The 23,773-nt window shown below is 31.9% G+C and overlaps 1 protein-coding gene across 1 annotated transcript in view; it reads left to right on the top strand.

Annotated features, from left to right (window-relative positions):
- LOC143045258 (uncharacterized) overlaps nt 1-22,454 on the top strand; it is an 82,209-nt gene extending 59,755 nt beyond the window's left edge. The window contains exons 15-25 of the mRNA XM_076217632.1: nt 1,306-1,469; nt 2,341-2,574; nt 2,937-3,107; nt 9,655-9,815; nt 10,720-11,458; nt 12,343-12,463; nt 14,057-14,295; nt 15,975-16,149; nt 16,498-17,724; nt 18,086-18,230; nt 18,959-22,454. Coding sequence (XP_076073747.1) covers nt 1,306-1,469; nt 2,341-2,574; nt 2,937-3,107; nt 9,655-9,815; nt 10,720-11,458; nt 12,343-12,463; nt 14,057-14,295; nt 15,975-16,149; nt 16,498-17,724; nt 18,086-18,230; nt 18,959-18,962 — 3,380 coding nt within the window. The 3' untranslated portion in view covers nt 18,963-22,454. The remainder of the gene's footprint in view (nt 1-1,305; nt 1,470-2,340; nt 2,575-2,936; nt 3,108-9,654; nt 9,816-10,719; nt 11,459-12,342; nt 12,464-14,056; nt 14,296-15,974; nt 16,150-16,497; nt 17,725-18,085; nt 18,231-18,958) is intronic.
- The last annotated feature ends 1,319 nt before the right edge of the window (nt 22,455-23,773 follow it).

Below are 23,773 nucleotides of genomic sequence, written 5' to 3'. Positions count from 1 at the left end.
ACTCTGGCACATGCTTGTTTTCCAATGCTTATCGCCTTTTTATTGATTTGGCTTATGCTTGTTTTATTTGAGATGAGTGTAGACAAAAAAGCATGTTATATCTATAGATATTAAGAAAATACAACGATCTCCCGATATCCAGATTTCGCAAATACAGGTACGAAATAGAACAAAAAATTCCTTTTGATCATCATTAACCCAAAATAAACCTACCCTATGTGCATCGATTGGGTATCAAAACAGTGTACTACTACTGTAGATAGAAGTGGGACATTTAACGACGTATCGTATATGTATCTTATACGTTGAAGTATCTAAACGTATCAATTGGTTATTGTTTAAATACATGAAGCAATCGAGAATAGGCATTACAGTTTTTACATTTTTAATACCTGAATTGTTTTTTGATAATCGTTTATAAATAAATGTATTACATGTGTTTACATACTTGCTTCTTGTATGTCAAATCCTAACTTATTATATCAGTCATCTCATTTATTGCCCTAAAAGTGATGTTTCTACGATATATTTTTACAGTATCTATTAAAATACAGACGACAACATTTACACACATTTAACAATCACGTATTTTTCGAAAAGATCTATATACTTGTATATGTATTAACACTCGATATTCAAATAATTAGAACTACTGAGGCGTGAAGTTGAATTATAAAACAAACAAAGTTATTATAACGTTAACAATATGTACACGCGTACTTCGAATTTGCTAATAAATGGTGACTGAATCATTCAACATCAGCAGAGTCAGATTTATGAGCTGATACCAACAATAATACAGTTATAAATGAGCAGGCAATACTTTTTGTTCAAATATAAAAAAATATAAGAGAACAAAATCAATTTCATCAACATGTCTCTATTTGTTCCCGGTTCTCTTTTTCCTGTTCTCGGAATCTTTATCACAGTTTTTGATTCAATCATTAACTATATCTGCATTATTATCTAAATTCATGCCTTGAAAGGGATGATCGATGGTTTAAATATCGACTGTTTTGATATAAACGAGTACACATGAATTGAAAACTATCGTCTAATAAAAAGAGTGTATTAATGACCGAGAGAATCTAACCTAAAAAAACAAAAAAAAAAAACCAGACATACACGAATTATTTAAACACGTAAATAATCAATTTTAAGCAATAACTCATAGATACATTCAGATAAGTCAACGTATCAGAAACGGATACGATGCGTCTTTAAATGTCCCACTTCTGATAAAATAACTAGTGAATTATAAAGTGTAAGTAGTTTGCCTCTATATAACAAGTCTTCATTATTCAGCTGGTTTCAATGGCTACGTATGGGAACCTACGACTGGTAAATTTGCTAATGGATCATACAACATATCAGAACCAGAGTTGATGCCATATAATTTGCACATAGTAACGTCAAATTGTAAAGAGTGGGATCCACAAAAACAGTCGTGGGAATCAGGCAATTGTAAGGTAATCATTTAATACTGCTAATTCACAAACATTTATATTTCATTTACTGAAGCGCCTATAGGTTAACATTCATACATAGTGAGGACACTAGAACATTAATTATATCTTGATGAATATATGTTGTTTTTCAGAAACTCCGTTTGAAAAAACTTTATAAAATGGCTACTAAAAGTTAGATTAAGCATCATTGACTCTGGCCTCTTATGTGGGTTGCTGGTGAATGGCCATATTAGCGAAACCATGCGACTCACTTCATAATGTTCAAGATGTTTGATTTTTTGCATTTACACTACTTATCTAATTTATAATCAAATGGAAAATATTAATTATCACATGAAAAAACACTAATTTTCAAATGGTCATCCGGTGCAATAAAATTGGTACAGTAAATTTCATTAAATAAGCAAAAAAAAAAAAAAAAAAAACACCAAAAACTAAACAATTTAGGTAAAAAATGAATCAATTGATAGTCAAATGGTAAAAAATCGAAATAAAGGTTAACACAGGGCAAAACTCCTACTTGTATGACAGGTACTTTACATGCCAATTAATAATGTGTCTTCGAAAACATCGTTCACATTTTGAAATAACAAGAATAATAAAAATTAACATTTTATAGTTTATCTTACGCAAAGACTTGAGTTCAGTAACAAATAAAAAAAAAGAGGCAAACGATACCAAGGAATATTCAAAAGCTAAGCCGGAAACAAACTTATAACGCAATGGAAGAAAAGAGAAACAACAGTACCAAGAATATTTATAGTATTACACATATGAAATAATATTAAAAACATATACAGTTTCGCTTATAGTAATATATTATTTATAATTGGTTTAGAAAAAAACAACCGTTTTTTTTTTCATTTTTTAGATGGATTGGTTTCCAAGTCAAGATACTATAGAATGTACATGTCGTCCAGCTTTCGGTTTAACATTTGGTAACACGTTTTATGTGGCGCCAAATACAATCGACTTCTCTACAGTTTTCTTACGTTTTGATTTAGCCAATCAAGCAGCTGTTCTCGGAACTCTTATTGGTGTAATAGCAATATATTTGTTACTACTGATTTGGGCAAGACATCAAGACAAGAGAGATATTGTTAGGGTAAAATCCATTTTGATATTTATAGGAATAAATACAATTTTGTCTTAAAGTTAATGGAAAGGCATTATTTATATTTAGATTATCAATATTAGGTGCATTTAAAATTTTCTAGTTTTTTCGATGGTTTCCATTTAATTGTGTACAGAATTGTTACAAAGCGATTTTGTTTGATTTGTTTAGATGAATATTGTAAAACCCTGATCTTCGTTCAGTAATATATTTCGTCAACTTTGTAGACTTAAACATTTTTAATGTATCACAGTTGACTTTAATACTTTTAACATATTTGAAAGTAAAGTTTATTATATAAAATGTATATAAAAACAATAAATTCAGACGGAATTGCTTATTATCTTTTGAAGTGGGGAGTTACACCTTTAATTGACAACTTCGTGGACGACACATATTATTACCTTGTAACAGTCTATACAGGAATGAGACGAGGGGCAGGTACCAAGTCCAGGATAGGTTTCATAGTTTGTGGAGAAGATGGAGATACAGGGATAAGAGAATTATCTGATGGAGTTAGATCGGTAAGCTCCAACTCTTTGATATCTGATAAAAACAGAAACATAATTACATTTGTATGTTTAATCTAAACCGTGTAGACTTATTGATTTACTTTCAAAAATTGAAAACAACACGTTATATAAATTTCATGAGTACTTTACATATGGCATTCGGGTCTTTTAATTTCATATTCGATATGACCCGATTGTGAATGTTTCTGATAGACGATTTATCTCCATCATGAACCTTTAACCCTAAACTTTTGCAAGCCAATAATGTATGAGACCAAACCACGTAATGAGCTATATAAGCAAAAGGTATGTAAACAAATAGCCACATTCATATACGGAGAATTGTCGCAAGGTTTATTTATTTCTTTAGTGAGTACTGCAAGAGCATTTCATAGGCGGGAATACGGGTGGGGTATATAAGTCCGATACTTGGATAATTTGTATCGAGGTTCTCACAGTAACTTCAAAGTAACAACACGTTCTGCATAGTATGTCCGACACGGGTGAACAAGACCATAACGCTACTGGTGAAGATCATCATGATACAGAGTTGACTACCGATGGGGCCATTTCGCTTTTCACTTCAGCTTTAAACAACGCATTAGAGAAACAGAAAGAGTCGATGATTAACCATTTTGAAGCTCGGTTTGGCAAAAGTACAAAGGCAACCGGTATCGAACAAACAGAATTCACATTTAAGAGCGAAGGAATAAAGATTCAACATTCGTTTAATTCCGAACGCTTGGATAAACTTTCCGACATTGAAAGCTGTATAAAGTTGGGCAACGTTACAGAAGTTAGTAGTATCATTTCCGAGGAGAAAGAAGTACTTCGAAAGCGGAATAAGATCCTTAAGATAGCGGATAAACACGGTTGGGACACAGTAAAGGAATATTTGGATAGTCCGTTGGCAGAAAATAAAGAAGATGCTAGTGATTTACGCGCTGCTATTTATAGGGCTGCTAGAAAAAGAAACTATAAGCCGTACAATAAACCCGATGCTGCAAACAGTGGTTCCAGTCGAGGAAAATTTAATTCCAGAAGCTTTTTTCGTGGCCTTAGCCAAGTCGGTGGTACAGACGGAGTCAAAGAAACATATAAGTGCTTCTACTGCAATCAACCCGGGCATTTCGCACGGAACTGTCCCCAAAGAAGTACCCCTACAGCCACTTTTATTGCACCAAAGTTCCAGCAGGATCAACACATAGGAAAGACACAGTAACAGCACAGAAACTGACGAAGTTGAGTATTTATTTGAATTTGGTAACAATTATGAGAAAAAATCTGGCAAAAATCTTGTAAATGTTAAAGGCAATTTGAAAAAAACATTCATCATATTGGAAAAATGTACTTCATGCTAATGATTTTATTATGAACGTTATTGATTTTGGTTATAGAATTCCATTTTTTAGTGATCCACCTTCTGTTTTTCTCAAAAATAATAGATCAGCCTTACAGCATTCAGAGTTTGTTGAAAATTCTATTCAGGAACTTTTATCAAAAAATTGTATAACAGAAGTTAAATGCACATTTGTGGTTAATCCACTTACTGTTTCGGTTAATAGTTCAGGAAAAGAAAGGCTAGTTTTAGATTTAAGACATATTAATAAATTTGTTGAAAAACAGAAAGTAAAATTCGAAGGAGTAAAAGAAGCTTTAACTTTTGTCAATTCTAACAGTTTCGGGTTTAAATTTGATATGAAGTCGGGTTACCATCATTTGGACATTCACCCCGATCATCAAAAATATTTGGGATTCTCTTGGAAATATGGCGATACGGCTAGATATTTTAATTTTACAGTTTTACCTTTTGGACTTTCATCGGCTGGTCATGTATTTACAAAGACCGTACGTGTTTTAGTTAAATATTGGAGATCATTAGGATTCCCTATGGTAGTTTATTTAGACGACGGTATGGGAATTGCAGAAAATTTTGAAACTTGTTCAAAAATATCAAAAATAGTCGAAAAAGATTTACTGCTTTCCGGTTTTATTGCTAATACAGAAAAGAGTGTATGGGAACCAGTCCAAGTGATTGAATGGTTGGGTTTTGTTTGGAATTTTAAAGATTGTACTTTAGAAATATCGACAAAAAAATTAAGAACCTTAAAAGAGGCTATTTCTAATTTAGTTGAAGGTAATACGCATTTTACTTGTCGAAACATAGCAAAAATATGCGGAAAAATTATATCCATGATTCCCGCACTTGCAAATGTTTGCCAGATAATGACAAAGCACATGCATATGTTAGTATGTTGTAGAAATTCATGGGATGAGAAAATTCTAGTAAATGATTATATTTAAGAAGAGTTAAAGTTTTGGTATTTTGAGTGCGAGTCATTGTCTTTCAAACGAATTGTACCTATGAATAGAATGCCTCAGCGTGTAATATTTACTGATGCTAGTCAGTACGCTGGTGCAGGGTTTATTTCAAATGATAACAAAATTGTACATTTTATGTTTGATGGTCTTGATCGAGACAAAAGTTCTACATGGAGAGAGCTAAAAACTGTAGAAAACAATATTTCATGTTTTAAGTCTGAATTAGCAGGAAAATTTGTCAAGTTGTATACTGATAACCAAAACGTTGTACATATTGTTAAAAAGAGTAGCATGAAAATGAAGTTGCAGGAAATCGCTTTAAGTATATTCCACATTTGTTTATCTTGTGATATTTTCTTAGAACTTGAATGGATTCCCAGAGATGAGAATTATTACGCAGACTATCTAAGTAAAATCTTTGATTATGATGATTGGGGCGTTTCAGCGCATATTTTTACGTATTTTAGTTCATTGTGGGGGCCATTCACATGTGATCGTTTTGCGGATTCTAAAAATAGTAAAGTAGAATTTTTTAATTCTAAATACTTTACACCGGATACCTCGGGGATGGATGCTTTCGCATATGATTGGTCTGGCCATAATAACTGGTTAGTTCCTCCAGTCCATTTAGTTAGTAAGTGTTTAAATCATATGTGGTTATGTGGAGCTAGAGGTACATTGGTTGTACCAAAATGGAAATCAGCATTGTTTTGGCCTATTTTAGTCAATAGATTTACAGACAAATTTAAAGATTTTGTTATAGATTTTAGAGAGTATGTAAAACCTATGAACTTTTTCACAAAAGGTTCGCAAGAAAATAGTATATTCGCACAGAAACCTTTTAACAGCAATGTATATGTATTGCTACTAGATTTCTCTCGATATTAACATTGTGATGTATATTGGACAGTTTTAGCTGTAGAAAACGTTTCAATTTATAGTATAGTTCTTTCTGCGAAGAGTGAATGCCGCAGTTAAGATATAATATGTGTGTATAACTTTTGAATGAAATTGATTTTGAGATACTGCGATGGTTGAATGCCGCAGTTATGATGTTTAACATCTGTATGAACTTTTATACTGTGAGGGTTGAATGCCACAGTTTATAAATATGAATTGCGAGGTAAAATGCCGCAATGTTTGTTTTGTTACATGTATATATATACGTAAATTCATATTAAACAATTTTTGCTTAGTATTCATTATACTATTTATTTTCCAGATCAATGGAAACAATTTGAGACCTATACTAATGATTCGAGATTCGCCAGTGTCATTCGAGATTTGCCGTCTTTCGTTGAATCAGCGAGATCCAGTGCTACCATTAAAAAATACAAGTGCTTTTTTAAGAAGTTTGAAAAGTGGTGTAATACATGTTCGCTTGAGTGTTTACCTGCGACGATCACAACAGTTTCGCTGTATTTAGGTGGACTTATTCAACAGGGATCCAGTGTCGCAATTTTAGATTCTAGTTTTTATGCAATTAAATGGTTCCATGATTTTCATTTCAAACATAATCCTTGTTCAGATAAATTTCTAGGTCTTATTTACGAAGGTGGTAGGAGACTGTTAAGCAAACCTATAATTAAAAAAGAGCCAATTACGCCTGATATATTAAATAGAATTGTTTTGAAATTTGGAGATTCTTCTGATCTTAAGAAACTGAGAGTGGTAGTTTTATTTCTATTAGGTTTTTCTGGGTTTTTGAGGTATAGCGAATTGGCCAATATCAAGATGAGCAATATTGAATTCTATGACAGTTATATAAAAATTTGTATTGAGAAAAGTAAAACTGATTTATATAGAAGGGGCAATTCTGTTATTATAGCTGCTACAGGTACAGATTAATGTCCAGTTCTTTGGTTGAAAAGGTACATCGATTTAGCCCAGTTGAATTTGCATTCAGATAATTATATATATTTTTAGGGCGCTTTCTTACTTAAAATCAAAAGCTGTTTATAAATTATGCAGTATAAATAATCCATTATCATATACTAGAGCTAGGGAGATTTTGTTAGAGAGTTTGACAGACATTGGTATAGATAAGTCCAAGTTTGGGCTACATAGTTTAAGAAGCGGTGGTGCTTCCACTGGCGCAAATCGAGGCGTATCTGATAGTTTACTTAAAGCTCATGGTAGATGGGCTTGTGATAAAGCTAAAGATGGGTATATAAAAGACACTTTAAAATCTCAGATGGCTGTCTCTCTGAATCTTGGTATATAATCCTCATACAACATTTTTGTTTTTATTTTTTCCTTTGTTACATCGAAGTTACTGCGAGCAAACCAAACCTACATTTTGACTTGCCTCTTATTTCGCCATGTAGATAGATTAGAAATGTTTTAAATTCGGACGAATTTATGAGGGAGAATTTAAATTTATTTCTATTCCGTTATATTTGGGGTTTTCCCTTATCTATTTCTATCTTTAGTAACTGTGGTTTGTAGAACAAGTTGTAAAACAAGTTTGAAGAACTGGTTGGATAGTATCTATATATAAGTCTTTAGTGAGTACTGCACGAGCATTTCATAGGCGGGAATACGGGTGGGGTATATAAGTCCGATACTTGGATAATTTGTATCGAGGTTCTCACAGTAACTTCAAAGTAACAACACGTTCTGCATAGTATATTATTTTTATTTATTTATAATGATTTAGTTTGGAATAGCTAGATGTGTATTTGCTGGGATATATTTGTAATGTCTTATTATCATAATTAAATGTTGTATCGCACAGAAAATAAGAAGTTACTGCGAGCAAACCAAACCTACATTTTGACTTGCCTCTTATTTCGCCATGTAGATAGATTAGAAATGTTTTAAATTTTTGAAATTTATGAGGGAGAATTTAAGTAAAAATTCATGCTAGTACAAAACACTGCTTACTGAGTTGATGACCAACACACTCATGTCAGGCGATTGTTTAATTCTCTGAAACGAACAAGCAAAAAGTAATATCTATGGATAATTACTCAGTCTGGACCACGTTATCAAAGCTTTCGAATTATTGCCCCTTTTTAAATTTGCATTCAGCTTAAAGATACTATAATGAATGATAAAAAAACCTATGACATACTGTATCTACTGATTTGTGATTTGATTGATGGTAATGTGACAGTCCTGTCTTTCATAAAATTAGTTGTAATTAATACAATTTTCATATTGCATTTAATCTAAAACAAAATAGACAACCTTTTAAAATATCATCCAATTTTGAACAAAACAGCAACAAGTTTTGTATGCTTGTTTTTCACGAAATTATTATGAATCTATGGGAGTTATTCATGTTTCCAGATATGTATTGTTTAAATGAAATAGTATTATATGAATAAAAGAAGATGAAATGAATAAGCGACACGCAACGAACTGAGATGTCGACCTACAGTTTTCAACAATAGGGGGGTGTATATACAATACGCCTCAGACTAAATCTCCCAGAGAAAAATAAGTTGTGGGTAAATTAATGCGTCTGCAGTTTTTTTATGTTAAGATTAACTTACTTTAAATTTACTATTGCAATCGAATTCTGAAGAACTTTAAGAGAAAGTCAACACATTGACACATTGCACGACAAAAATAGAACCATTCATAAGGGTTCCACGAAACCGTGTGTCTTGCATGCGATAGATGCTGTTAGAGTAATGTGAAATGTTAATAGAAAAAAAAGAAAAACCAGGTATCAGTAAACTACATACAAAAAATGTTCATTTTCTTCAGAGGCTATTTCATAACATTTCAAAGTTTCCCAACATTCAATTAAGAATGGATAATGTTAGTGCTGTCTCAAAAAATTCCAGACTGAATGGACTTATCAACTACAAAACAGTCAACAAACAGTAGAATACGGAAACAAATATAAAAAAAATTAGAATGAGACATTATCATTTAATCATAAAAATATATGAGAGTTGTTCTCCATTGGTTTGATGTGTTTAAGATTTTGATTTTGCCATTTGCTTAGGGACTTTTAGTTTAGAATTTTCCTCGGAGTTCGGCATTTTTGTTATTTTACTTTTTATCACTTCTTTTCCCCAATGCACCGAAATATAAAATTCTATATCACATTCAAAAAGATTTGAACGAGAGGCGAAGAATACCAAAAGATTCAAGAGACCTTGCAATTTTAATTCATTTATTTTGAATAAAACATTGTTATGATTAAAATTTGAAGAAAAATAATGTTCTTTTATATTTACATAACTGTATCTTATATTTAGACATTTGATTTACGTTTCAGGAAATACCAACTGCAAGCGTTGTACATTTTCTGATGTCAACTCCATATCCTCTAGGAGACTTAAGCTATGTCTACATATGGCATGACAACTCCGGTGAAGGCGAGTCTTCATCTTGGTATTTAACTCGTGTTGACGTCGAAGACATACAGAAGAGGGAAAGGTATTATTGTTGTCTATAACGAAATTTATTTTCATCAACTTTCTTCCTAATTGAAACAATTATTTTGAATTTTTTAAACCAATTCCAATGTTTTGGTGTACACTATTGAAAATATCACCCAGAATGCATTAGATTTTGAAACGCGAATTCACATCTCGTGCAACAGTTATAGTGGTTTTTGAATTTTATTAATTTTCGTAAAAATCGCATTCAAGCATTTATAGAAGTAAAGAGACAAAATAGTTTGAACTATGATGATCTAAATATGCAGATTTGATACGAATACTTTTAGTTATATGCAAGTGATTTTTCAACTGTTGCTTGTCTCTCATCTATTATCTTTTTGGTTATGTTATTTTCTGTTTTTCATTAGCCTTTGGCCTATTACTGTCCACTTGGTATTATCTCCATCTTTTAAACTTACATTTGATAGGAACGACTGTCTCAGAATGTCCTAGATATACATGTACATATGTTCATTATTTGACATTTGGTGAAATATATATTCAACAGATTATTTTTTTTAATAAAACGTTGAACTTTGAATTGACTATGCAAACAAGTATCAATGGTTGATTACATACTGCAGGACCTTTATGAGTGATTTACGGACTTAACTTTTTGTATAAAAACACAATTTAAAAAAATCTAAAAAAAAGTTACAAATATTTTTCTCGAATATGGTAAAATAAAGAATCTACAAACTCACACAAAGAATGAGGAAATGCGTTATTGTTATTGTTTTTGTTTTTTATTGTATGATAAATTCTGATATTCCTTGAATAGTTGTAGGGGATATTTTCAGTCTTAATAATGTAGCTTATTGTAATATTTAAACGGGTTAATAAATATGTAGAATGCACGAGGTAGTTAAATTCATCAATATTTGATATTCATATTGCAGGTTTGTTTTCATGTGTGGTAAATGGCTATGCCTAGATACGGTTGAAAGCAGTGTAGATGCCGTCCTACCAGTTTGTGGAAAAGAAAACGTTACAACGTTCTCAAATATGTTTTACCTTAACACGAAAGAAAACCTTGCTGATAACCATATGTGGATTGCCATATTCTTCCGCCCAACCAGCAGCCATTATACACGATGTCAGAGACTAACCTGTTTTCTTGTATTTATATTTTTAACAATGATAGGAAATGCAATTTATTTCCGCGAAGAGGACGAGTTTACCAACGCAGGATCGGATATTCGAGTTGGACCATTTTCATTCTCATTAAGAGCAATTTACATTGCTTTTATGTGTGCATGTATTTCAACACCTACCACTATATTAGTAATTTTGTTATTCAAAAAAAGTAAACCACGGAAAAATGTAAGCTACAATATCAAAGACTCATCACGAAAGTATAGAGTACCAGTATTGGATTCATGGATGGATAGAATGATGGCAGAAAGTCGTGAATTAGAGAAAGCTCTTGTGGCAAAGGGACTTTTCAACACGGACGGTACCATATTTCCATATTGGTTTCAGTACATAGCTTGGTTTTTAGCACTGTCAGGAATAGCCGCATGTTCTTTCTTCCTGGTTCTATATAGCGTCGAATGGGGAAAGAAAAAATCTGAGGTCTGGCTAGGACAATTTTTTCTGTCATTCTTCACCTCAACTTGTCTCCTTGATCCAATGAAGGTAAGTAAGATATCATCCTGTAACTTTTAATTCATTTCATCCATAACAGCAATTTCTATAATTTTCTTTCCAAATCATCATGCAAACGTGATATAAAATGATTTGTACCGTTCAGTTCATTCCCTGGTGCTATTTTGCTCTAAAACGTTCTCAGTCGAGTTGGTAGTATTTTTTTCAAAGTGTGGTTTTAACATAATTGGTGCTTGCGATGCGTTCATTTTTCTAAATATTCTAAACCGTAAATAAATTAGTTCATCAACTATATCTTTCAGTCACAAATATTAATCAATCGTCTCATTTGGCAAACTGAATTTCATAGGCTAATCTTATCATTATAGATACTTGGTAAACGAAAATAGTGGGCTAATCATTAATATAATGTCAACTATATTAGTTTTTACTCTGTTGTGTTAACTAACACTAGGAACAGTCAGAGTCAATAATTGTGAAGGTAAAGACATATGAAAAAAACGATGACGTCAGTTAATCAAAATATTCCCAAAAAGACAAGACAATCCAGTTTGAATATAAAAAAGAAGCTGTGGCATGATTGCCAAAGAGACAACTCTCCACAAGAGACCAAAATGCAAAGACATTAACATCTATAGGTCACCGTACGGCCTTCAACAATGAGCAAAACCCATACCGCATAGTCAGCTATAAAAGGCCCCGAAATGACAATGTAAAACAATTCAAACGAAAAACTAATGGACTTATTTATATAAAAAATGAAGTCCATTTTGTCAGAGGCAGTTTAAACCTCCATAAAATTACCAAACAATCAGCCATAGATAAAATGCATCATTACACTAGTATTTAATCAAATATACTGTCTTTATTGAGAAAAACAAGTAAAAAAAATATCACTTTTTTTTATCAAATAGGTCCTATGTATGTCTGCAGTATTTGCAATGTTAATAAAACAAACCAACAAATTCAAACCTACAGGACTTGAAAGGTCATACATTCTGAAGAACTACAAGCAAAAATTTGGATACGAAACAGGTAAGTAAAAATATGTTTATAGCCTTTTTTGAAAATTTATAAACCTTTATAATTGCAAAAACTATTATAATGATAATAACACATATATAGTACTAAATTTGCGTTATGTTTTAACAAGGCAATTTGAAGATTTGATGTGGTTTTGACGTGGTTTTGAGTTAGTAAAATATATAATATTACGGCCAGAAATTACCTTTAAATTGTAGCCAACAAAAGACACAAATCAATAATAAAATTTAACAATATTTATTATACAAAAGTTTACAAGAAGTATTACACAAATATTACTGTCAACTTAACCGTCAAAATATGAGTCCAATCTTTTATCTGTATCTGTATCCGGTAATCTTTCGGAATCCAATCTGAATATTACGTTCACTACTGAGGTCACAATCCAGTATGATGTTGTTTGTAGAATAAAAGTGTCAATCCAAATGCTATGAATACTAATGTCTATCGATGTCTAAGTCTAAGTGTGTGTTTGACTTTAGTGTCTGTATATATATAGTTGTCATGGAAAATTCTAGAACATTCTATAATGGAACATCCTAGAAAGTTACAACGGAAGTTTATAGTAAAATGTAGAAGTTCATATAGCGCATCTTTTATTAGGATCATTCTGGAATCATTATGTAAGTCAAATGGAAGGTTCCAATCATTCTGTGATTGTCCCAGTGATTTCTAAATTGCACAGTTCTAAGATTATTCTGTAAACAACTATCAGGCCACACAACACAAATCAGGCCAACATAAATAAATACAATAATTATAATATCATAACAATAACTTTTAGCTTTAGTTGGAGTGGTAACACAGTGAACGTAAATTTGTCAATTTGAAACACTCCCTGATAACAAGTCAGAACCAATACCGTTTTACCACTTATGTCCGTATTGCACTTGACGTGGTATATATTATAGAATGGTAAAATAAAGTAAACATTTTGAAATGGACACTGTCAAATATCAAACTGTTTGAGGTTTTATCCCTTTTCTAATAATAAGGTACTAGGTAAATGTTTCTGAAATGTTCTTTTTAAATTGATAAGTGTAATCATCTCCTACAGTTTTCATCTTTGTATCGTTTGAAAATTCAAAGAAAGATTGATTATATAAGAAGGGCGACAAATACCAAATCGACATTCACAATTCGAAATAAGCTGTTGACATCATGGCTAAAAACAATAAACAGACAAAAAGACAAACAACTCTACACAAAACACAACATAGAAAACAAAAGACTTAACAACACGAACAACATACAAAATTCAGGGTTTAATCTCAATTAGCAAGGGTAAGCAGATCATACTCTACGTGTGGCATCCGTTGTATATACCATAAGGTACAACATACAGGAATGACAGAAAAATCATTACAAAATTAATATAAAATCATTAACAATAAGATTTCTAAATTTGTTTTCAATATGTAATTCTTAAAGTCAAGATGACTGACTATTCCTAATATTTGAAGGGTGTTAATCCTTCTATATTTGATTATCAAGCAGTAATCAAGACTCTCTTTAAAACATGGTAACTCTTGAAAATTGACCCTTGTTATACCTGTGATATAATTCAATTTCTACTTTCTGTAGGCATACGACTTCCGGCACCGCCACTTGATCATTCATCCTTGAAAAAAGCGCGACAAGAGAGACAAAAAGAATTGAAAATGATGGAGAGTATCAAACAAGTCCTCATTACCTGTTTCTGTTTATGGATTATATATAGTATAAGTTACAGCAACAGAGATAATAGATCGTATAACTTTCATCAAAACATAGCTACAAAGCTACTGACGCCGCAGAATAAAACATTAGTAAAATTTGACCAGGTAAGGTTTATTATGTTAACTATGTATGAAAGTCTCATTTCGGAACAATCGCGAAACACTATAAGAGCAAGATTAATTATCATTCTAGTGGGAGGTGTTATCAGCTATAAAACAAGGTTCGGTTTATAACACCATATAATTTCGGAAATTCCCGTATCAAGTGAGGAATATTACATTTCATTTTCAATTTGTTCCAATGATTGATGCAGCCTAGCGTCTGGATTCAGTCAGGTTTTTATGGATTTCCTTGTTTTCGAATATGCCTTATATTATAAATCGGTAGTTTTATTATAACCTTTTGCTCAAAACATCGGTTGTTCTGATTTAATTCTTCAATTATAAGATAAAGATTATACCGAAACTAGAAGGTCTCCTCTGAATATCTTGATATTTTCCACGATATTGATACAAATGGAAGACTTCAAACTAGAATATATGAAAAGACAGTTGTTTCAACTTTTTGATACCCAACTTCCCGTTTCTAAGCAGTAAAAAAACAAACTCTACCCCATTGTATCGTGTTTATAGATCTCATTTAAAGCATAACGCACACACTATACGGACTCTATTCATATGATTTTATGTACTCCTTATACAAAAGCTATTCCAATAGAATTATTTGGACGAATGACTGAAATCCACATCAAATGTTTTGAGGTCACTATCACGATTGGTTAATCGTTACGGTGAGGCTTTCTAGCAATATGTTTTTGTGATCGCACAATTTTTGAATCTAGAAGTTGTTTATACTGTACCTTCGCCTATCGCCCGCTTTTGTGACATCTTTACTGACACTAATTAGGCTATGCATGCAAAGCAGAAGACTCTTACTCTACCGAAGCTCCCCAAAACGCTGCATCTGGAGTTCAATCTTTTTGTACAATGCTACCTTAATTTGTCTTATCTACATTTAAAGCGATGTATGTGGGATTTGAACATACATAAACTATAGTAGCGTAAATTTACAATCAAAAGTTTACATGAAGTAAATTAAAAGCTTGAAGTTTAAAAAAACATTTGTTTTTAAATGGTAAATGAAATGAACATGAAACTTACTTTAACAACTCCCCTAGAACTGTTAAGTATTTTGGAACATGACTTATCTATTAGTTGTTATTTGATTTGAACTAACTTTTGCCAACTACGAGTACACTTGGTACTCTCAGCCGTTGTGTCTTATGTGTTTGTGTTTCTTTTGTGCCAATAGGTCAAGCTTTTTATTTTAACAACTGATTTTCACAGCTTATTCGTTTGTTTAGCTGTAACATCACTGACCTAGTTTTGGGGAGGGTTGAGCGCTATAAAACATGTTTAACCGCGATACATATTCTATTAGTGCATATACTTAACCTTGCTATTTAGTTGTTATCGTTAGTTGCTTTCTGTTTGACAGACTCTGTTATAGCTGTTTTTTGTTATTTTTGTCATAAAACAGGCCTTTTGTTTTCCTTTGAAATTGTTTCTAATCTAATGATGAAGACTTGTAAAGGTGATTTTACGTTTTGTGTTTGCCTATTGTTGTAGGCCTTGCGCAAACATTCACCATTGTATTTTAAACTCTTGGACAGTGATATTGGCAATCACACCACATCTCCATATCTTATTTCTAATAAATAAATACGTAGTCAAAGAGTAAATAAATAAATAAATGAATTAATATACAATAATTTATATTTTAGATAACGCGCGTCATTGATTATGTAAGGTGGCTACGAGATACAGCATTTCCGGAGTTATACCCTGAAACTGATTATACAGGAGAACGATTACATTGGAGACTCAGACAATATTTCCACGACTTGACAAGTTTTAGAGTGGGACCACCACGACTGAGACAACTACGAATCAAGGAATGTAAGCGCAATCATTTTTATTTTATTTTATGCTTTCCTCCTTCGAAACAAACAAATCAACAGAGATTTAATATTCACTGGAATGGCTAAAGGCAGCAGTAGTATTCTGCTGTTTAAATGAATCATCGATAAGCTCATGTACATGTAATTTACATTTCATCGGGCAACATTTTTTTTATGTTCAGATGAAATTCATACAATTATATGACGTACATTTGTTTTTACGTAAACATAAATTCCGTTAATTTATTAACAAATACTAAAGTAACTAAATCAAAAAAATAATACCGAAATTGTAAAATGTCTGCCTGAAGCAAACCCTATTTCTTATTTTTATTTTATTTTGCAGCATCCGAAGATCTCCCATTTTTTGGTGAAACTCGCACTGGACCGAAATACTCCATACCTACTGAAGAAGACAAAGATTTCTGTTTTAGGTGGAAAAGTGGTAAATGTGATAAAGAAGAAGAGGCACGTTCATTTTCGTACGCTGGATGGAAATTCACGAGTGCACTTGATATTTGGGGTATTCCTATACCTGGACGTTATAGGACATATGGAGGAGGCGGATATATTACGGAACTGGATGTAAACTATGATTTTTCAAACAGAACATTAAACGAATTAACGGACTATTTATGGATTGACAGAAATACACGAGCTGTTTTCCTAGAATGTAACTTATACACACCAGATCTCAACCTATTTGCATACAGTATGTTTTTGGCGGAATTTCCCGAAACAGGTGGAATAGTTACCTCGTATTCTATTTATCCATTCCGAATTTATTTTCATTTGGGTACGAATGGTATCTACACACTTATATGCGAGGTTATTTTCCTAATATTTCTGGTCGCTTTGATAATAAAGGTCGTATATGGTCTTGTTAAGCAGAAGAAACTGTTTTTCAAAAGTGTCTGGAACGTGCTTGACTGTTGTTGCATATCTCTAAGCTTTGTTTGCATTGCAATGTATGCTGGACGCCATCTTCTTGCATCAAAAACCATGGACAGATTCAAAGAAGATCCAAAACAATTTATAAATTTCCAGCATATTGCAATATGGGATTTGCTTTTTAATTTGTTACTTGCTTCTTTGGTGTTCTTGGCAACATTGAGGTTAGTCGGTATTCTTGGGTATGATAAACGAGTTGGTCAAGTTTTCAGAGTTTTCGATAATTGTGCAAAGGATTTATTCTGGTTTGGTATTTTCTTTCTATATGTTTTCCTCTGTTATGCCGCACTAGGATATTTACTGTTTGGAAAAGACATTGAATCCTATAGTGATATATTTGAATCTATTGGAACATTATTCATCAGCATGATAGGAAAGAGTAAATTTACAGAAATAAATGAGAAGGATCCAATTATGGCACAATTTTATTTCTTTACGTTCATTCTGTTGTTAGTATACACGCTCCTGACAATGTTTCTGGCCATCCTTGGTGAAAGTATCAATGCAGTGCATGCCATGACTAAGAGAAGTAGAGAGGAAGAATTGGTTGAATACTTGATGAATAAATTTAAGAATCTGTTCGTTCGGAAGTCAGAAAATTCGAAAAAATCCAAGCAGCAACGTAAGTTCATTTTCCAACATTTATTCACGTCTTTGTTATAAATTATAAAATAATTACACAGATAGTATACAGTATCAACAGTAAGCGCACGCGCACCTTGTTCTCTTATATTTTCCAAGAAGGTAAGCTCAAAATTAAACCAAATGATCATAATCATCTTGATAAGCGGCCTGGTTTTATTATAGGTAGCCGAAGTGCCCTTAGAAAACCACTAGCCTTCGACAGGAAAACTGGCATTCCTAGTGAATTAAGATTGGAATTAAACACACCAACCTCGTACAGGGTTTGAACTCAAGCAACTAGGAATACAGTTGATGCATTACTTTGTTCAATTGTTTAAATGTTTTCATTTTTTTTACAGCTTTACAGAACAAACCTATAGGTTTCCTGTACGACCTTCGAAAAGGCATAAATGATGCTTTTGATCAATATTCAGATGATGGTAAACCCTTACCACCTGCTATTATTGACTTTGAAAAAAGAGCAAAACTGGTTGCAGACAAAAAGTATGTTTAATAAGAAAAAGTAAGATATGTTTTTGTAATCTGAACATGCTTTTGAGTGAATCAGTGTATTAAACGTTTTTGAATAGAGAATCATTTGGTTTCAAAAAGGTATGGCCTCCAGTATTGTGTAAATATTATCCACAATCGTTGAAAGGATATGGGATTTTATTTACGATGGGGACACCAAAGGTAAACCATAGTACGAGTAATACAGCCTTTGATGCGGTATTATATTTATATCGTTGAAGATCTCCCTCGTTTAGTATTGTTAGTTGTGCAGAGTTGTTAAATAAAACATTGTTAAATTAAAATTTCCAATAAATCTACCTAACAGACTGTCAGTAGTCAATTGCAATATAAACAATAAAAAATCCAAAAAAAAACCCCAACGTATTGATCATTTTGTACGACCAGTTCACTAAAAATAGGGAAGGGCGAGGGTGTTATGTTTTTATACTGAAGAAATATTCTCGTCACCAATTTTATGAAATAAAAAATAGTGTGGCCAAGCAGACCTCTAAAAACTAAAAAAATATTTTGAATCCCGATTTTCTTCATACCTTATAGTGTTAAATTTTGGAGAAAAAAAAATGATTGATAGCGTCGAAACTAAACAAAACAATTTCTGACTCCGACAAAAATACATACCCCTCCCCCTTTGAAGTTAAATGGTTTGCCCCCTAAGTTAAATAATGATGATGTTTTAAATTATACTGTTTTTTTTGCAGGTAAATTAAATATCAGATGCTCTGTCGTGGTTGCAATGTGCAGGTTGAACTTAACAACAGGAAGTTACATGTATCAACCATATACAATATGTTTTAAATGACAGCCTTGAATGTACTTTTACAACGATCTTTCTTAGTTTGCTTAACACAATTTAGGACTTGCGGTTTTATACTATAATTAAATCGTGTGAAAGATAATGCTTCTAAAGAAAGATTCCTTGGATGTTTGCTTTATGGATATGTTATTTTTTCTCTCGTAGCTATTAAAACGTTCTCTTATTTATATTAATAATTTGTTTAGTTTAAATATTGAAAATTCTTTTTTTTTAAATTGAGTCTAGGGTTACAATCTATATATGTATATAAGAATCTGCAATTCGACTTGCATAAGCTGTAATGATACTAATCAAGGACAAACATTTGGAATACAATTCTATGAACATTCGTCAACAAAGTGTTAACACACAAAATAATTAAAGACTTAACTAAACTTAAATATTATGATTAAATATAAAAATGAAAATTATTCAATTCCGATTAATTTTGTTATTAATAAAGTGTATTAATGAGATCTCAATTGTAAAGACTGTATGTAGATCTCAATTTTTTTTTATTGTCATTGGGTCACAGTTTTGTTAGAGTACACGCCACGTCGCCATTTGTTCTTCGTTTATACTGACGACAACACAAATAGAATTTGTGTGAGACATTTTGTTTTAATCGTTATATTCTATTGACTTTTTTCGTGTTGATAAAAAATAAATGTAGGAATTGGATACAAAAAAGCCTACATTTGGTCTCTTGTGGAGAGTTGTTTCGTTGGCAATCATACAACATCTTTTTAATATAGTCTTTGAAAATCTTCTTGTTTATTGACTTTGTAATAACTAGTACTTTAGGCCATCTTGTGTTTCTATAGATATTGTTTTAGTCAATTTATTCATGTTTAAGTACATTGCATATCTAATATGTTTTCAGTTTAGGTGTAATACCACCAAATTATGGTACGTCACAAACAGTTTCATACGGAAATATGTCGAAAAAAGATATTCCCTTGAATTTAACAGTTGTGGGTAATTAATCCCACATTTCATTGCTGTACATTTCTGGGTCATAAACATACATCTTGGGTATTTCACAGCACCATTTTTTGTTTTATCTGAGGTTTCTATAGAATATTTTGGAAGTTACATGGTTACTGAAGCTTATACACAGGTTAGATAAGGGGAAAATTTTGATTGGTTAACTTCCAGTGATGGTTATTTTATTATATGCAATGAAATGTTATATGATTTTTCTTCTATAGTCTTGGACAGGATAAAACTTCACTCATGGCAAGTATTTCTTTATTTAAAACCAAGATGAATTCTGCCCAATTTTTTGAAAAGTGCAAACTTAACAAACATTAAAATGGGAAAATCAATGGTGGTCTTACACTTTAATGGTTGTTTTGTTTCTAGTTGTACTGCTTTCAAACGATACCAAAACGGTTCATAACAAGCAATGTATTTTTAAACACTGGTGCATGTAGATTTTTATATGATTCTGTAAATAATAATATAAATTTGATATTTTTTACAATCAATAATGCAAATTTTGTTACCAATTCTTCTGTGTCCCTGTAAACATATTCCTAATAGTAATCTTTGCAGTAATGATAATCCATTTTTTCAAGATATATTCCAAAATCTAAGTTAACAAAAAATACGGGAATAGATTCATTGTAGATGTTTCATACATTTAACATTGGCACCTTTTTCCTTTCATAAAACATGTTACAATTACAAGGATTTTCTAAGATTTTCAAATATGGCTTTCAAAAGTACATAAATAACAGGGATTTCATAACATTTTCAAATATGGCTTTTAAAACTATATAACTAAAAAGGATTTTATAAGATTTTCAAATATGGCTTTTAAATCTAATTAAATAACAAGGATTTTATAAGATTTTCAAATATGGCTTTTTGAAAACTATCAAAAAAATCATCAAATGAAAAGTAATGGTTAGCGGGTAAAAATTAAAATGACAATTAATGGCTAAAACCAGAGGATTCCGATTATCTGACAAAAACCCAAAAACAATAGTAGCGATCTTCTTAAGGAAGGTAGTGAAAAGAAAAAATAGAACCGAGCTTTTCACCTAGCCTTATTGAAACATCACATGCTTTAATTATATGAACTATGAACGGGCGGAAAGGGGGTGTAGGAGGGGTCCATATCCAGAAATCGCGGGCTAAAAAAAAACATGAAATCCAGAAGTCCCGAATTAAAAGAAATTTAAATCACAATATCGAAAACCCGAGCTTAAAAACACCAGATCCCGACGTCCCAAAAAGGTCATGCCACCCCATGAACGAACTTATTCGCAGATTTCAATGAGAGAAGTCGTATAGCAGGAACATTGATTCTATTAAAGCGATAAATTCAAGTCTTTAATACATTTTTCGCGTAGATACTGATGAAGCAGAAACTGTGATATCATGGTAGAGAAAATGCTTACTGGTGTATATAAGCTTTATTTGAAATCGTCCGTATTGTCTTGTACCATTTAACTAGTGTTGATCGTTAAGTAATGTTAAGTTTTTTAAAAGATGTTATAATCGTTATTTTTGCTGACTCTTGTTATATAACCTAGGAAACATATTTATTTCCTAACTTGTTACTGCTGTTCTGCTGATTATCGATCTACAGTATATTAATAAATTATCTAGTCATTTCAGTTTTATCTGTTGTGATTTTCTTTTATGTAAGTGTTTTTGAAATTCAGCACTTAAAACAATATTTGTTCATTAATGTTAATTTTATTTGGTGTAATGTTTTTTTCTTAAAAAAAGACACAAACACATAGGAATTCAGAATATTGTAGATAATCATATTTAATTCTTATTTAAGGAAACAAATTTTACCATCTTATTATATATGATGTCACTTCTGGCATTATATTTTTTTTTATCATTCTATATCGTAAAGTGGTCTTATATGCTATTTTAGAATCGTTCTTTTATTATTGAAGGTGTTGATATCATCTTAGATTATACTGTTGTCCGTCCTAGATGATCTCCTTGTAGATTATTTATATTCGTTGCATACTAGAATATATTTTTCTATCAAATTCATTCTTTTATAGAGTCTTTCAAAATAAAGTATGTTGTTACCTTTGTCTTTTTCTATATCATATAGCAACTTTTAACATGAATGATATATTTTTTATCTTTGAGTAGGTCATGTTCTGTCATATATGGAATTGTGCATAGCATGACACTTTTTGTTTTTGCACTATGCATTCCAGCAAACGACCGATTCTCATTTGAAAACCGAAAAATGAATGTGCTGCGTAGACCAGCATCTTAAATTCGATCTTAGGAGGAGGGTGCTTTAACATGACGTGCTTTTAGCAATTGCACTATCCATTTACTCCTTTAATCGCTTGTCAAAAGAAAAATAATGATGTCGTTTAGACTAGTGCATTACATTAATTTTTTGAAGAACCTTGTTTTAGTTTTTGCACTATCCTTTTCCGCCATTGACAGCTTGTCATAAAAACAAAATACAAATAGATATAACTTAGACCAGCGCATTGGATACGATTTTAAAAGAGGGTGTATTTAAAGGGCCTTTTTCAGATAATGCACTATTCTATCCAGCCATTGACCACTTGTCATACGAAAACTAAGAAAATGAATTTAGTTTAGACCAGCACATTTAATTTGATTTAAGAAGAGGAGTTTATTGTCACCTGGCGTTCTTATAGTTATTGCAATATATCCATTCCCGCCATAGACGGCGTGACATAAGCAACCCCAAAATTGGAATTTGGTAAGAAGAAGTTAGAAGAGGGTGTATTAACAAGACAAATCTATTTTCTTCATTGACCGCTTGTTGTATGGTACCCGGATCTTAGACACACGCATAAATGTGATCTAAGAAGTTGGTATCGTACTGATACCTGCTTTAATCGTGTTAGAAAAATATTCCTGGCATATATGTTACTGGATACATATTTATTTCATCGACTTTACGCAAGGATTTTACCGTCAGTTGGTAAGAGATGTGGTATGAATGCCAATAAGTCAACTATAATGAGTCTGCAGTGGGATATGTATACTAGGCGGGGTGACATGTATAGATTGACGTATGGATTATGATCTTTATGTTAAGGTAGGCTCTCCATGAAAAAAACATTAATCAGTCTCTTGTAATTAATGCTTTTGTTTTACCTTGTCCCTTTAGAGTCACAACGAAGAGTTGTGAGTCCTTTAGTTGTGTCCTTAGTTTTCAGTCTCTATCCTAATTCTATCCTATTTTGGGGAAATTGTTTAGAAATTCAACAACAATAAACAAAAAACAAGTAAAAATTGAGAAAAAAACCAGTTTGAAACGGCAGAAATCATCAGATCAACAAAATGCACAGAAATAAAACAATTACTAGAAACAAAGATATTGATTGTGTTTTTCTAGAGCAAGCGTAAAGTTATATGAATACCAGATATATGAGGGTACCAGTTATATACAAATGAGTCATCAAACACCATAGGATACATATATATTCGTTGTGAATATAAAGGCAGGGTATTAAATCATCAATAACTACCAAGGGATGTGGGTGATATTTAAATACGAGGGCAATGAATCAAAGAGGAGAAAACTAACGACACAACTAACCAAAAGCCACATAACTGTTTGTGGTGACTTTTATTGCAAGGCAATAAATTCCTGAATAAAAAAGATGTGGGTAATATATCAGTAAGACATAAACAACCAAAATACCCATAAAAATTCGAGATGACTCTTACGACAAGAATAATAAACACA

The sequence above is a fragment of the Mytilus galloprovincialis genome, chromosome 9 (genome assembly GCF_965363235.1).
Source record: "Mytilus galloprovincialis chromosome 9, xbMytGall1.hap1.1, whole genome shotgun sequence".
In the NCBI taxonomy this organism is placed as follows: domain Eukaryota; kingdom Metazoa; phylum Mollusca; class Bivalvia; order Mytilida; family Mytilidae; genus Mytilus; species Mytilus galloprovincialis.
The sequence above is the reverse complement of the archived record's forward strand: the minus strand, read 5'-3'. Positions and strand labels throughout refer to the sequence as shown.